General features: G+C 44.5%; 1 protein-coding gene across 2 annotated transcripts in view; it reads left to right on the plus strand.

Moving 5' to 3' along the window:
• Positions 1 to 205: 205 nt before the first annotated feature.
• Positions 206 to 15,091, plus strand: part of gzf1 (GDNF-inducible zinc finger protein 1) — a 30,807-nt gene continuing 15,921 nt past the window's right edge. The window contains exons 1-3 of one of the 2 annotated variants that reach the window (XM_078405609.1): positions 206 to 376; positions 7,556 to 7,629; positions 12,255 to 13,712. In XM_078405609.1, the coding sequence (XP_078261735.1) occupies positions 12,277 to 13,712 (1,436 nt within the window). In that variant the 5' untranslated portion in view covers positions 206 to 376; positions 7,556 to 7,629; positions 12,255 to 12,276. The remainder of the gene's footprint in view (positions 377 to 7,555; positions 7,630 to 12,254; positions 13,713 to 15,091) is intronic. The other variant, XM_078405610.1, reaches the window with a different exon arrangement.

The following is a 15,091-nucleotide window of genomic DNA, read 5'->3' on the forward strand; positions in this document are numbered from 1 at the left end:
CGACAGCGCTTGCGCACAGCTGGCTGGCCGTCCGGGCAGAGGGCCGGCGACAGCGCCTGCGCACAGCTGGCTGGCCGGCCGGGCAGAAGGCCGGCAATGCGCCTGCGCACATCTGGCTGACGGGGCAGACGGCTGGCCGGCAACAGCGCCTGCGCCGGATGCTGGGCCGACGACGGGAGGGAGGGTGGGGGGGGACCGAGCTCCGTCGTGACGTATGGTACCGTGCCGTCACGTGGTGACGTAGTTTCCCTCCACCACCACCCCACCCGCAGCGCCCGTGCCGCCGCTCGATGGCGACCGAGAGCTCCCGTCCCCGGTCCTCCCCTTCACGGCTCCCGGCCTAGGCCGCACCGGCCCCGCGCTGCCCCGCACTCGGGTGAGTCGTCGTCTGCACTCGGGGGGTGGGCAGGGCCTGGGGAGGGGAGGCCGGCGTGTTACTGGCGGGGCGGGGGGGGGGGTTGAAGGTGGGAGGGTGAAGAGGGCGGGGGTACTGGGGGGGGGGGACAGGTGCGGGGCAGGTGGTGGCGGGGTCTGGATGGGATGGGATGGGGAAGGGGAACTCTGTCTCTCTGACCCGTGCAATCTGTCTCACACTCACATATACACACGTACATAAACACATACACACTCACATATACACACGTACATAAACACATACACACTCACATATACACACGTACATAAACACATACACACTCACATATACACACGTACATAAACACATACATTCACACTCACATATCACACGTACATAACACATACACATTCACACTCACATATCACACGTACATAAACACATTCACACTCACATATCACACGTACACATTCACACGTACATAAACACATACACATTCACACGTACATATACACATTCACACTCGCATACAGACAGTCACATATACACACGTACATAAACACACACGTTCACACTCACATTCACACTCAAATACACACATATACACACTAACTTAAACACACACGTTCACACTCGCATACAGACACACACATTCACATTCGCATACACTCATATACACACGTACATAAACACACACACATTCACACTCACATACATACACACACTTACATACACACACATACAAACACACACACACTCACATACATACACTCACATACACACATACATAGCACACACTAACATACGCATGTTCACAAATACAGACACATTCACACACACACACGTACACACATACACATTCAAACATACATACACACACTCACATACGCAGACACTCATACACATATAAATACACAAACACACACAGAGGTTTGAGTGGAGAGGTCACAGTCCTGCAACAACACGCAAGTTTGAAGGGGGTGGGGTCGCAGTCCTGCGAACACACACAGATAGATATGAGTCGAGAGGTCACAGTGATAGAGTCATAGAGTGATACAGCTTGGAAACAGGCCCTTCGGCCCAACTTGCCTGCGCTTGGTCCATATTCCTCCATCCTTGTCCTATCCATGTACCTGCCTAACTGTTTCTTAAACCCTCCCTCCCTGAATTACTCCACATTATTTTACTGATTTTCAAGTGCGCCACCAGTGTTAAATATATTTTAAGATCACTTAAAAGACGCTGTATAAGGAGTTTCTAAGGAGTGCTGTATACAAGGAAATGATCAGGGAGAAAACAAAATCTTCAGTGTATCCAGCCAATCATGAATATTTTTTGTATTATTGTATACATCCCTCCCACACATGAACACAAACACACACATGGAAAAGTTGAAAACCTAGGCCTGTTTGAATAAAGGTAGAAAAATAAATTCACTTCTCCATCTACTCTCCTGACCTTGGTGATCAAAATGTCTGGAAAATTATTCTGACTGATCATATCATGCAGCGATCTTTTGCACAACTTAATCTCTCTCCCAGCTAGAAGTAGATCTACCTCTCATTTAAACTAGTTTACTGAATCAGTATCAAATGAACACAAGAAAGTAGGAGTAGGCCCCTAAAGCCTGCCAGTTATTCAGTATGACAGTGCTAATCGATGCTAACGTTAAGGCTGGTGCTGAAAGCCCAATAGGCCTCAATTAGCTTACTTTAGTTTAGAGATACAGCTTGGAAACAGGCCGTTCAGCCCACTGAGGTCCGCGCCAACTAGCGATCACCCCGTACACCAGCACTATCCTACACACACTTGGGACATTTTACAATTGTACCCAGCCATTTAACCTACAAACCTGTACATCTTTGGAGTGTGGGAGGAATCCGAAGCACCTGGAGAAAACCCATGCATGTCACATGGAGAATGTACAAACTCCATACCACCATCTGCATCAGAGAATTCAAGAGATTCAATATTAAGTTTGGAGATACAGCACGGAAAGAGACCTTTCGGCCCACCGAATCCCCGCTGCAAACTAGTTCCATTTTATCCCACTTTTGCATCCTACACACTGGGGACAATTTACAGAAGTCAATTAACCTACAAATCTGACCGTCTTTGGAAAGCAAACACCCAGAGAAAACCCACACATTCACAGAGAAAACGTTCAAACTCCACACAGACAGCACCCGTAGTCAGAATCGAATCCGTGTCTCTAGCGCTGTGAGGTTGCAGCTCCGCCACTACGCCACCCTAGTCTCTGAGAGAAATTGCTATACAATTCCCCTAAATGAGTTATTTTGTCGCTATTTCCTCGTATATAAGCCTTCCACCAGTAAAAACATCTGCCCTGTTAAGGCCAATTGGAATCTTTTATATTTGAATAAGATCAATGTTCAGTCTTCAAAATTTCAAGGGATATAGGCCAAAACATCTTTAGCTTCTCCAGCGAGGACAAGTCTTTCATCCTGGGAGTTAGCCTGATGAATCCATGAACTGCCTCCAAAGCGATCATACCCTTTTGTTCATTCACAAAATGCTGGAGTAACTCAGCAGGTCAGGCAGCATCAGGTAGAGTTCGGGGATGGGGCCGGTGTACGCCCGGAACAGGGATTGTTCGACGTACCCGACAAAGAGGCAGGCATAGCTAGGGCCCATGCGAGTGCCCATAGCTACGCCTCTGGTTTGGAGGAAGTGGGATGAGTCAAAGGAGAAGTTGTTAAGGGTAAGAACCACCTCTGCTAGGCGGAGGAGAGTGTTGGTAGATGGAGATTGGCTGGTTCTACGGTCGAGGAAGAAACAGAGGGCTTCGAGACCATCCTTGTGGGGGGATGGAAGTGTAGAGTGACTGGACATTCATGGTAAAGATGAGGGAGTGGGGGCCTGGGAACCGGAAGTTATCGAGGAGATGGAGAGCGTGTGAGGTGTCTTGGACGTAGGTGGGGAGGGATTTAACCAGGGGGGATAGGATGGAGTCGAGGTGGGTGGAAATAAGTTCCAGCTGTACCAGCATCTGCAGTTATTTTCTTATACCCTTTTGTTTAAGTAAGAGGACCAAAACTGCGTGCAGTCATGCAGATGTGGGCGTACATCACAAAAAAAGACAAAGCTTTTACAAAATGTTCACTAATCTCTCAGAACCACCACTAGATATCAGGGCCAGATGTGGTCTTACAGAACCCAATGGCCAACCCTTGGTTCTTAACTTATTTAGAGCAATGGAGAGATATAGAACACAAATGGGCCCTTCAACTGCCCATCACACTAATCCTTCATTAATCCCACTTTCTAATCTCCTCACATTCTCATCATGCAAGTTAAGAATTTCATTGTTCTATCTGGGACATATGACTCTCCTCCACACCTCTGTACAGTGGCCAATTACTGACCCACCTTTCATTAGAATGCAGGAAGAAACCACAGCACCCAGAGGAAACCCACACAGTGAGGTAGACAGGCAAACTTCACGTAGACAGCACCAGAAGTCAAAATCAAACCCAGGAATCTGGCACTATACCAGCTACATCACTGTTGGCACAAATCATCAACTCGGATCACAATTGCCAATCTATAATTCTTGATGGGATCGCTTATTAAGGGCGCCCTTCTCATTTACCTGATTGGAGAATGGATTAGGGGGGTATTAGCTACAGGGAAAGGTTGGACAAGCGTAGATTTTTTTCCTCTGCAACACCAGAGGATGTAGGGAAACCTGATGGAAGTATCTAAAATTATGAGAGATATGTTGTTGTTCGTCCTTCGGGTTCGAAGATGACCATGACTTCACTTTTAGTTGGAGGATTGGTGACTGTGGGTCCGGAAGTGACTGGTGAGGCCAATCCGGGCCCGGAAGGCACGCCCACACGTAGGACACAAGTGGATGGGTGCTGCAGTGGAAGTGGAGGTAGCCCGGGCCTTGGGTAGTCAGAACTGTTTTTCCCCACAATGGAATAAAAATCATATACTAGAGGGCATAATTTTAAATGATAGGGGCAAAGTTGAAAGGAGATGTGCGAGGTAGGTTTTTTACGTAGATGGTGGTGCCAAGGGTGCTGGTTGAGGTAGATATGATTTAAGAGACCTTTAGATAGGCATATGGATATGGTGGGATATGGTTTATGTGCAGGTAGATGAGAGTTGATCTTGGCATCGTGTTCGGCATAGGCATTGTGGGCTAAAGGGCCTGTTCTTGTGCTGTATTGTTCGGTGTACTCCAAAGTGTAGGTCCCCTTTAGATTTAGCCCAACTTGCTAATTAGGAGGAATTAAACAGAAAAGCCTTGGGAATTTCAAATTTCTGAAATGCTCCAACCATCATTTACTTCCTTCAGCATTTGATATTACTATCAGATATGAAGATAGACACAAAATGCTGGGGTAACTTAGCGGGTTTAGAAATTAGATCAGCCATGATTGAATGGCGGAGTAGACTTGATGGGCCGAATGGCCTAATTCTACTCCTATCACTTATGACCCGAGTAGAATTAGGCCATTCGGCTCATCAAGTCTACTCTGCCATTCAATCATGGCTGATCTCCTTTCTAAACCCACTCTCCTGCCTTCTCCCCATAACCTCTGACACCTGTACAAAGCAAAAATCTATGTATCTCTGTCTAAAAAATGTCCACTGTCTTGGCCTCCACAGCCTTCTGTGGCAAATTCCACAGATTCACCACCCTCTGACTAAAGACATTTCTCCTCATCTCCTCCTAAAAGAAAGTCTGAAGATTCTTCAGACTGAAGAAGACTCGACCCAAAACGTCACCCATTCGTTCTCTCCAGAGATGCTGCCTGTTCCGTTGAGTTACTCCAGCATTTTGAATCCATCTTCGGTTTAAACCAGCATCTGCAGTTCCTTCCTACACTATCAGATGTGAACTTGCTGATATAGCTTTGCTTAATTAAAATAAATTGTATTAGATTTTCAAAGAGAAATTAACAAATTAACTGACTTGCTGGAAAATGTTGTGGAAAATTATTCTAATCAAGTGTCCTGAGAATCTGTGCCTGTAGGACTTGTATGTGATTCAGTGCCTTATAGATAGTCACCCAGAGAGTCAGTGTGCCATAGTCTGTGAGACTATATTCAGTGAGAACCAACATCAATGAAACTGTAAGAAAGAACTGCAGATGCTGGTATACATCGAAGGTAGACACAAAATACTGGAGTAACTCAGCGGGACAGGCAGCATCTCTGGAGAGAAGGAATGGGTGGCGTTTCGAGTTGAGAACCTTCTTCAGACTGAAACTGTACCGTGTGAGTGTCGGTGTGGGGATCTCTTCCCTAGAAAGTTGGTGTGTCTGTAACGGCTCCTGCTAAGTATCTGTTACATGGGATTGTCGGGTTCCAGTTCTGCCAGGGTCAGGCAGAAAGTAATAGGACTTTGTGAAAGTCCCTCTAACAAAGTCAGTAATAAGGAGGCAGAATTAGATTTTCAACAAGTAATCACTTTAAGGGCAGCACAGTGGTGCAGCGGTAGAGTTGCTGCCTTACAGAGCCAGAGACCCGGGTTTGATCCTGACTAGGGCTGCTGTTGTCGTGGTTTTCTTTAGCTTCGAAATTAAGACAGGCGACACGGAGAATTCTTCGAGAAGTTAAAAGCCTTTATTTACAAACAACGGCTGGAACAATCAGGAAGTCAACCGCCTGACTGCCCTGACTGCCAACTTAGTACATCGGGCAGTCTATGTTTATAGGATTATTCCAAACCTTATCTTCTTTACATTACCTCATGCCCACACTCCTTTCTTCAGTAATTCATTTCTTTGCATTCACCCATCTGTCCCGTCACCATTAAATCCCATTCAGTAATTTATCCTTATCTCAATGTTCACATCCCTTCATACTTCGCCTCCCTTATTTCCCTGCTAGTCCATCCCTCACATCCATCCATCACCCCAAGGCCTATGTCTTTCCTTATCTCTTCTCTTGCCACCATTATCTTTCATTCAAATGTGACAAGGCAAAGAGATAATGGTGTACAGGCAATGCCTAAGTCAAAGGTTACCAAAGTAGGAATGCCTAAGGATTAAGTCTAAGGAATAAGGGATCTAAGGACTGCTAACTGAGGAATAATGCCAGGCTAACTGAGGAATGCCTAAGAGTACACATGCTACACAGTTAACACTTGAATGTCTGAATAGTTACAATGTGTATGCTGCACAGTTACACTTGAATGTCTGAATTTCGTGCACTATACAAAATATATACTCCCATACTGTCTGCATGGAGTTTGTATGTTCCGTGCTCCAGTTTCAACCCACACTCCAAAGACGTATAGGTTTGAAGGTTAATTGGCTTTGATAAAATTGTAAATTGTCCCTATTGTGTAGGATGGTGTTATTGTGCGGGGATGGCTGGTCGGCACGGACTTGGTAGGCCGAAGGGCCTGTTTCTGCGTTGTATCTCTAATCTGAACTAAATCCACAGTAGGGTTCTTGCCTACCAATTGTAAAACAATGGAGATGGTGTGGAAAGGATAGGGCTGGACATGTTTTCTAACTGTGTTTGTGTGCATGTGTGTGCATGTGCATGCGTGTGTTTGCTCATTCCTCTTTGACTCTGCAAGTGCTTGAGCAGTAGTGAAGGCATTGAAATGGAAATACGGTGCAAATCCTTCAAGTGAGAAATACCAGAATTAGGTTAATATTAATTTCATTTATCGAGTTGATATTAAAATTGTCCCCTGATGCCCGCGCGTTGCATTGTCTTTGCAAAGTTTCACTGGTCCTTACAGATCTGTTGTTTTACATTTGTCATTGCATTTATTGTTGGATCCAGGATTGTCATGTATACTGGGTGCTCTATGAGTTTCGGACGAACAAGAAGTTTCACTGCACTCTAGTGTACGTGACAGTAAATTAATCTGAATCTGATAGATTTGTGTGGAATGTGAGATTGTACGCTATTATGTTAAAGAGTGGTATGCTATTGAGTTTATTCCACATGGGGAAAAGAGAATGCACCTGAAGAGATCGTGTTCCACCATCCACCTATTCAATACAAGCTGTTTCAGTCCCAGTGAATGGATGCAGATCCATATAAATAGTATGTTAGCTTTTCCAGTAAAGACTGTAAATTCTCCTCATTGTAAGAACTCGAATGACATAAATGAGTGAATATCGGTTTTACTAATTGAGTTATCTGTTAACTTCACACTGTTTTTAGTTGAAATCTCAAACAGACATGCATTTTGGTTTGCAGTTGTACCTCAAGTACAGAATGGCGATCATCTTGACAGTCGTGATAAATTTAATTCTGGCATACTGAACCTCACAGTAAGTTTTTAAAATCATTTTGACTATTCCCACTTCCACAAAATTAGTTGATTTATTTATCAGAATGGGTGTCAGAGGTTATGGGGAGAAGGCAGGAGAATGGGGTTAGGAGGGAGAGATAGATCAGCCATGGTTGAATGGCGGAGTAGGCTTGATGGGCTGAATGGCTTAATTTTGCTCTTATGATCACATGATTTATTGGGCTTTCAGGCCTTTAATGTTTGAAAGAGATGAAGTTAATACAGGATAGGTCACTGATCCGTGGAATAGTTGAGCTGTAGGTTGAATCAGCCTGTGGGCTAAGGAGAACCATGTTATGTAGGGGAGGAAGGCAACTTTGTTAAGCAGATGTCAGGAGCCCAGAAACTGGAATCAGTTTTAATTTATTTTAGAGATACAGTGCGGAAGCAGGCCCTTCAGCCCTCCGGGTCCATGCTGACCAGCGAACCCCACACACTAACACTATCCTACACACACTAGGGACAATTTATATTTATACCAAGCCAATTAGTCTCCAAACCTGTACGTCTTTGGAGTGTGGGAGGAAACCGGAGCTTCCTGGAGAAAACCCACACAGGTCACAGGGAGAAAGTACAAACTCCGTACAGACAAGCCACTCCTAGTCAGCATCGAACTCGGGTCTCTGCCGCTGTAAGGCAGCTACTCTACTGCTGCACCACCATGCCACCCACTAACATTTACAGAAAGTTTGGTTCCACTTGGGATAATAGCAACTTTGAAGAACCAGTACAAAAGAGGAAATGCAAGAAAAAAATGTTAGTACAGGAATACCACTAGAGCAGATAATATGCCTGAAAACTGTTAAATCCAAAGGAGATTGTGAACTATGAGCCAGCGATGTGAACAAAAAGAAGAGACGGAAGATAATCTGGTTATCGTCTTCCAAAATTCTGTGGGTTTTGGGGTTGACCCTGTAAATTGCAGGAAGGCCAATATAAGCTCAGCATTGGAGAAAGGAGGGAGAGAGAAAATAGGGAACAATCAACTTGTTAGCCAAACATCTGTCATGGGGGAAAATGTTGGAATCTATAACTAAATTTTGATGTCGATATAATCACAAAATGACTATCCAATTGAGCACAATCAAGATGGATTAATGAAAGGTAGACTGCACTTCATCCCACCCTGCTGCCTGTAAAGACTCTATCCCCTACTCCCAATTCCTCCGTCTACGCCGTATCTGTGCCCAGGATGAGGTTTGCCATGCCAGGTCATCGGAGATGTCCTCATTCTTTGGGAAACGGGGATTCCCCTCTTCCGTTATAGATGAGGCTCTCACTAGGGCTTCCTCAGTATCCCGCAGTTCCGCTCGTGCTCCCCCCCTCCCCCGCCCCATTCATAACAAGGACAGACCCCCCCTTGTCCTCCACCTTCCACCCCATCAGCCTTTGCATACAGCATATAATCTTTCAACATTTTTACCACCTCCAATGAGATCCCACTACTGGTCACATCTTCCCATCTCCACTGCTTTCCGCAGAGACTGTTTCCTCCGCAACTCCCTGGGCAACTCGTCCCTTCCCACCTGAACCACCCTCTCCCCAGGTACTTTCCCCTGCGACCGCAGGAGATGCAACACCTGTCCCTTTACCTCCCCCCTCGACTCCATCCAAGGACCCCGACAGTCTTTCCAGGTGAGGCAGAGGTTCATTTGCACCTCTTCCAACCTCATCTACTGTATCCACTGTTCCAGGTGTCAACTCCTGTACATCGGCGAGACCAACTGCAGGCTCGGCCATCGTTTCGCTGAACACCTCCGCTCAGTCTGCCTTAACCTACCTGATCTCCCAGTTGCTCAGCACTTTAACTCCCCCTCCCATTCCCAATCTGCCCTTTTTGTCCTGGACCTCCTCCATTGTCAGAGTGAGACTCAGCACAAATTGGAGGGAAAAAAACTCATATTTCGCTTGGGTAGCTTACACCCCAGCATTATGAACATTGACTTATCTAACTTCAAATAGCCCTTGCTTTCCCTGTCTTTCAATCCACTCCCACTTCTCAGTTCTCCCACCAGTCTTACTGTCTCCGACTACATTCTATCTCTGTCCCGCCCACTCCCCTGACATCAGTCTGAAGAAAGGTCTTGACACGAAACATCACCCATTCCTTCTGTCCAGAGATGCTGCCTGTCCCACTGAGTTACTCCAGCATTTTGTGTCTATCTTTAATGAAAGGTAAATCCCAAACACAAGTCCATTGGCTCCCCCTCAACGAACGCCAATAGATTAGTCAATTGGCTAATCTATTGGCGTTCGTTGAGGGGGAGCCAATGGACTTGTGTTTGGGTTTTCAGAAGACTCAAAAATGTCCCATGCAGGAGGTTGGGAAATAAGGTTAGAGCACATCTTAGAATGGATTGAAAGGTGATCAGTTCAAAAGGGGCCAACTTTGCAAGTTGGAATGTGTAAAGGAACTGCAGATGCTGGTTTAAACCAAAGATAGATACAAAAAGCTGGAGTAACTCAGCGGAACAGGCAGCATCTCTGGAGAGAAGGAATGGGTGACGTTTCAGGTCAAGATCCTTCTTCAGGCTGGTTAGGGATAAGGGAAACGAGAGATGTAGACGGTGATGTGGAGAGATAAAGAACAATGAATGAAAGATATGCAAAGTAACGATGATAAAGGAAACAGGCCATTGTGAGCTGTTTGCAAAGTGAAAATGAGAAGCTAGTGCGACTTGGGTGGGGGAGAGATAGAGAGAATGCTCCAGAGATGCTGCCTGTCCCGCTGAGTTACTCTAGTTTTTTATGTGTTATCTTTTTGCAAGTTGGAAAACTGTTTTGTGAACAGTTCAATAATTTGGACGAGTTAACTAAAGGTAAAATTTCCAAGTTTACTGGTGGCACAAAATTAAGGGGAATCGTGAGTAGTGAAGAGGATGCAAATTATCTTCAAAGAGATGTGCACAGGCTCAGTGAGTGGGCAATATATAGTGATGCTCAATGTGAAACATATGAGGCTATCCACTTCAAAGGAAGAAACAGCAATGTTGGATACATTTTTGGTTAAAGGAACCTGGGGAGTTCTTGTGCACAAGATGCTGAAAGCTAACATGCAGGTGCCAGTGTAATTAGGATTGAAAATGGTAGGTTGGCCATTACTGCTTGACAATATAAATACAAGCCTAATTGCACAAGACCATGGTAAAGCTACAGCTGAAGTATTATCTACAATTTTCGTTACCTCATTTAAAGAAAAGATTGCAGTAAAGGAAGCGGTCTAAAGATTCACCAAACAGGTTTCTTAAATGGCAGGTGTGATAAATGCGATTGAATAGATTGGACAATTATTGGACAAAAGGAAGGAATTACAGATGCTGGTTTTCACTGGATAGATTATTTATGTTACTCTAGACTACTATATAAACATAGCACAAAAAGTAAGGAAATTTGTGTTTGGTAGATTATTTCTTTGTTGTAACAATGCTTCTTGGCAATAAATCTTATACCGTTGGAAAGCCTGTTTATTTCCCTTTTAAATGGTGCCACATTTGTAAGGAACATGCATTTGTGGGATGAGCAGCAGAGCTGAGTATGTGGGTTGCGCCCATGAAAAATCTGCCAAATCTTCTCTGCCAATGCCAAACAGCTTATTCTGCCATTGACTCTTGTTCGGTGTTGTTTGGTGGATTGGATGATTGAAGTCTGAAGAAACAAGACATATTGGCAATTTAACAATTTATTCATTTAATAAACAGGAGCCTCAGTAGCGTGTGGAAGAACCATACACAGCCACAACAGCCTGGCACCTCCTCCTCATGCCGGTCACCAGCCTGGTCACACACTGTTGTGGGATGGCATCCCATTCTTCAACCAGCATTTGTCGCAAGTCAGCCAACGAGGCACCTGATTGTCAGCACCTGGGGGTACCAGAAGCTCAAAACAAGAGTCAATAGCAACAGCAGAATAAGCTGTTTGGCCTTGGCAGAGAAGATTTGGCACATTTTTCATGGGCTCAACCCATATAATCAGCTCTGCTGCTCATCCCACAAATGCATGTTCCTTACAAATGTGGCACCATTTAAAAGGGAAATAAACAGGCTTTCCAAAGGTATAAGATTTATTGCCAAGAAGCATTGTTACAACAAAGAAATAATCTACCAAACACAAATTTCCTTACTTTTTGTGCTATGTTTATATTGGGCAGCACAGTGGCACAGCTGCTGGAGCTGCTGCCTCACAGCACCAGAGATCCAGGTTCAGGCTTGACCCCGGATGCTGTCTGTATGGAGTTTACACTTTCTCCCTGTGACTGCATGGGTTTTCTCCAGTTCTTCCCACATCCCAAAGACGTGCGGGTTTATATGTAAATTGGCCCCAGTGTGCAGGGAGTGGGAAAAGTGGGATAACATAGAATGGTTGAGAACAGGTAATGAATGGTCGGCGTGGACTCGATGGGTGGAAGGTGCCTGTTTTTATGCTGTATCTTTAAACTAAACTATATTCTCCGATGTTTTTACATATCTAGCAGTTGAATAATTTAACCCCAGACTTCAAAAGAGTTGTTTATTAGATCAGTTTCCATCGTGTTGATGTTCTGTCTTCTAAGTTCAGAATGTAATAAATCATAATTGTTGAGTTTGACTGTGTAAATTTTTGTTACAGGGGTTGAACTTAATAAAGGAAGATGGTAAGCAATCAAGTTGTACTGGAGTCAAAGGCAGCCCCTAAAAACCTGTTGGAAGAAATGCACAAACTCCGCATCTTATGCTACTTCTGTGATGTGACAGTGCAGATAGAGCATCAGGGAAACAAAGAGGAGTTTGTTGCTCATAAAGCTGTGTTGGCCGCGGCCAGCAGTTACTTTAAAGAACTGTTCCTTAATGAAATGGTGAACACTAAGATTACTATAGTAACTCTGCAAGATATCTACACAGCAGACTTTGCCTCTTTTCTGGATTTCGTCTATACAGCAAAAGTGGAGGTTGAAGCCGAGAGGGTACAAAGGATACAGGAGATTGCGGAGAAGTTGAAATGCAGGGAGCTTGCGGAAGTCTGCAGTCAGGTGAAAACACAGATACTTGAGACTGCTCTGAAGGACCTGGGCAATTTGGCTGATTCCCATGGAGCCGAGGGTCTTAAAGGCAACAAAGAGCTGAGAGAGTATGTCTCCGTTCCTTCTCAAACTGCACCTGTGATACCTTCCCCAGCGCACAACCGCACTGAATCCTCTGGCCAAGATATTTCGAATGAAGAGAAAGTTCATGATAGCGATTTGAATGCGATGCCCACAACGACCAGAAGCAAAGGCTGGGAAAAATCGGAAAAGGAAAAGAATGCAGGGAAACCGCTGAATGTAAAGGCGAAACGAGTTAGCGGTAGGCTGGCCGGCCGAAAGGTCTTTTTAGAAATTCCCAAAAAGAAATATACACGTAAACTCAGAGAGCAAGAGAAGGTTAACCAAGGCCTGGAAGAAGAATCTGTAAAATTGGCCTTGGTCGAAGGTAATCAAAACATTGAAGACCAAGTCAAGAAGGAAACAACAACAGAGGTTGTTGTTGAGGAGCCAAACGATGAAGAGATGATGGAGGGAGATGATGATGAAGATGAAGAGGAAGAGCCAGAAAGTGACGATAGTGATTTTGAATTGGATGAGGATACCAGAAAGACACCAGATGAGAATGAGAAGAAGAGAAGGGGTGGAAATTTCAAGTGCGACAAATGCGAGAAAGACTTTCAGTATGAGAAAAGCTACCTGAAACACATTGAACAGAACCACGGCATTACTCCAGAAATCATTTACCGCTGCGAGACCTGCAACCAGACTTTTGCAAATCGCTGCAACTTAAAGAGCCACCAAAGACATGTCCACGTTGAAGAACGTCGCTTCCCGTGCACACTCTGCGGCAAAAAGTTTAAAAGGAAAAAGGACGTGAAACGGCATAACCTCCAAGTACACGAGGGCGGCGGAGAGCGCCATTTATGCTTGCAGTGTGGCAAAGGACTGAGTTCCAAAACTGCCTTGAGGCTCCATGAAAGGACACACACTGGAGACAAACCTTACGAATGCACTGAATGCCATGCAAAGTTTTCTCAGCCATCTGCACTGAAGGTGCACCTGAGGTAGAAACGTCTTAAGTAATTATATAATGATACCTGCTACTTCTATACTGTAATCATTTTCATTGTTTCCATCCAAGATAGTGTAGAGGTCGTCTCACCCTCATTGCTGCAACACAATTTAACTTGCTGTTGACCAGATTTATGCCAAACGCAGAACTGCAAAATGTGGGATTCTCTGCCACAGAGGGCATTGGAGGCCAAATCACTGGATGGATTTAAGAGAAAGTTAGATAGAGCTCTCGGGGCTAGTGGAATCAAAGGATATGGGGAGAAGGCAGGCACGGTTACTGATTGGATGATCAGCCATGATCACAATGAATGGCGGTGCTGGCTCGAAGGGCCGAATGGCCTCCTCCTGCACCTATTTTCTATGTTTCTATGCAACCAAGTTTGTCATTTTTCGAAGTTGAAGGTGTAATCTATGCACAAATTATAACCAAGACCACTGTCGTACAGAAAATGCTGAAGTACACAGCAGGTTAGGCAGCGTCTTAAGAGAGGCAAATAGAGTTAACGTTTCAGTTCGATGGTGGTTTTCTGATGAAACATTAACTCTTCTTTCTCTCTCCTCAGTTTCTGCCTGACCAGTATTAAAGTATTTTCAGTTTTTTATTTCAGATTTCTGACATCTGCAATATTTTGCTTTACGTGAATGTGACTGACTTGGGCCCGATCATACAGTCAATTTTTAAAAATTATAGTCTTGTGTTATTTTCACTTTCCATCATGTCTCAGATTTTAAAAATTGGGGGGGTTTTAAAACAGGTTTGGTACATTTTTGAACATGTGGACAATTAAGGATCTGGGCATTCAGCAAAAAAATTGAGTTGCTTACTCAGCAATGATTGTTGATGGATCAACGATGATTTTACTAACTTTTACTACTTGGTAGAGCCGGCAGGAAGGGTAGAATAGCTTATTAGTTTTATTTGTTCATCCATTCATTACATAGATGTACTTTGACACTTTATGCTGGAATTCAACGTTTTCCAATTCCAAAATGTTAGATCTATGATCTAACCGTTAGATCACTGTTTCTTCAATGCTTTCTGCAGGGAAGAATAAAAAATAGGAAGGCAGATGAACATATTAGACCATAAGACAATAGGAACGGAATTAGGCCATTCGATCTTGGCTGATCTATTTTTCCCTGTCAACCCCATTCTCCTGCCTTCTCCCTGTAACCGTTTACTAATTACACGATTACTAATCAGGAACAGAGCATTCGCTTAAAAAATTCCCAATGACTTGGCCTCCACTGCCATTCCCAAATTGGCCTGGTTTTTTATCCAGTTTTTCGCCTCTCCCAGGAGATCACATGGTTCTTTTGGGTGGGAAGAAGGGCGATAGTGGGAAGGGGGTTGGGGTAGGATCAGCCA

The sequence above is a fragment of the Rhinoraja longicauda genome, chromosome 9 (assembly GCF_053455715.1).
Source record: "Rhinoraja longicauda isolate Sanriku21f chromosome 9, sRhiLon1.1, whole genome shotgun sequence".
NCBI lineage: Eukaryota > Metazoa > Chordata > Chondrichthyes > Rajiformes > Arhynchobatidae > Rhinoraja > Rhinoraja longicauda.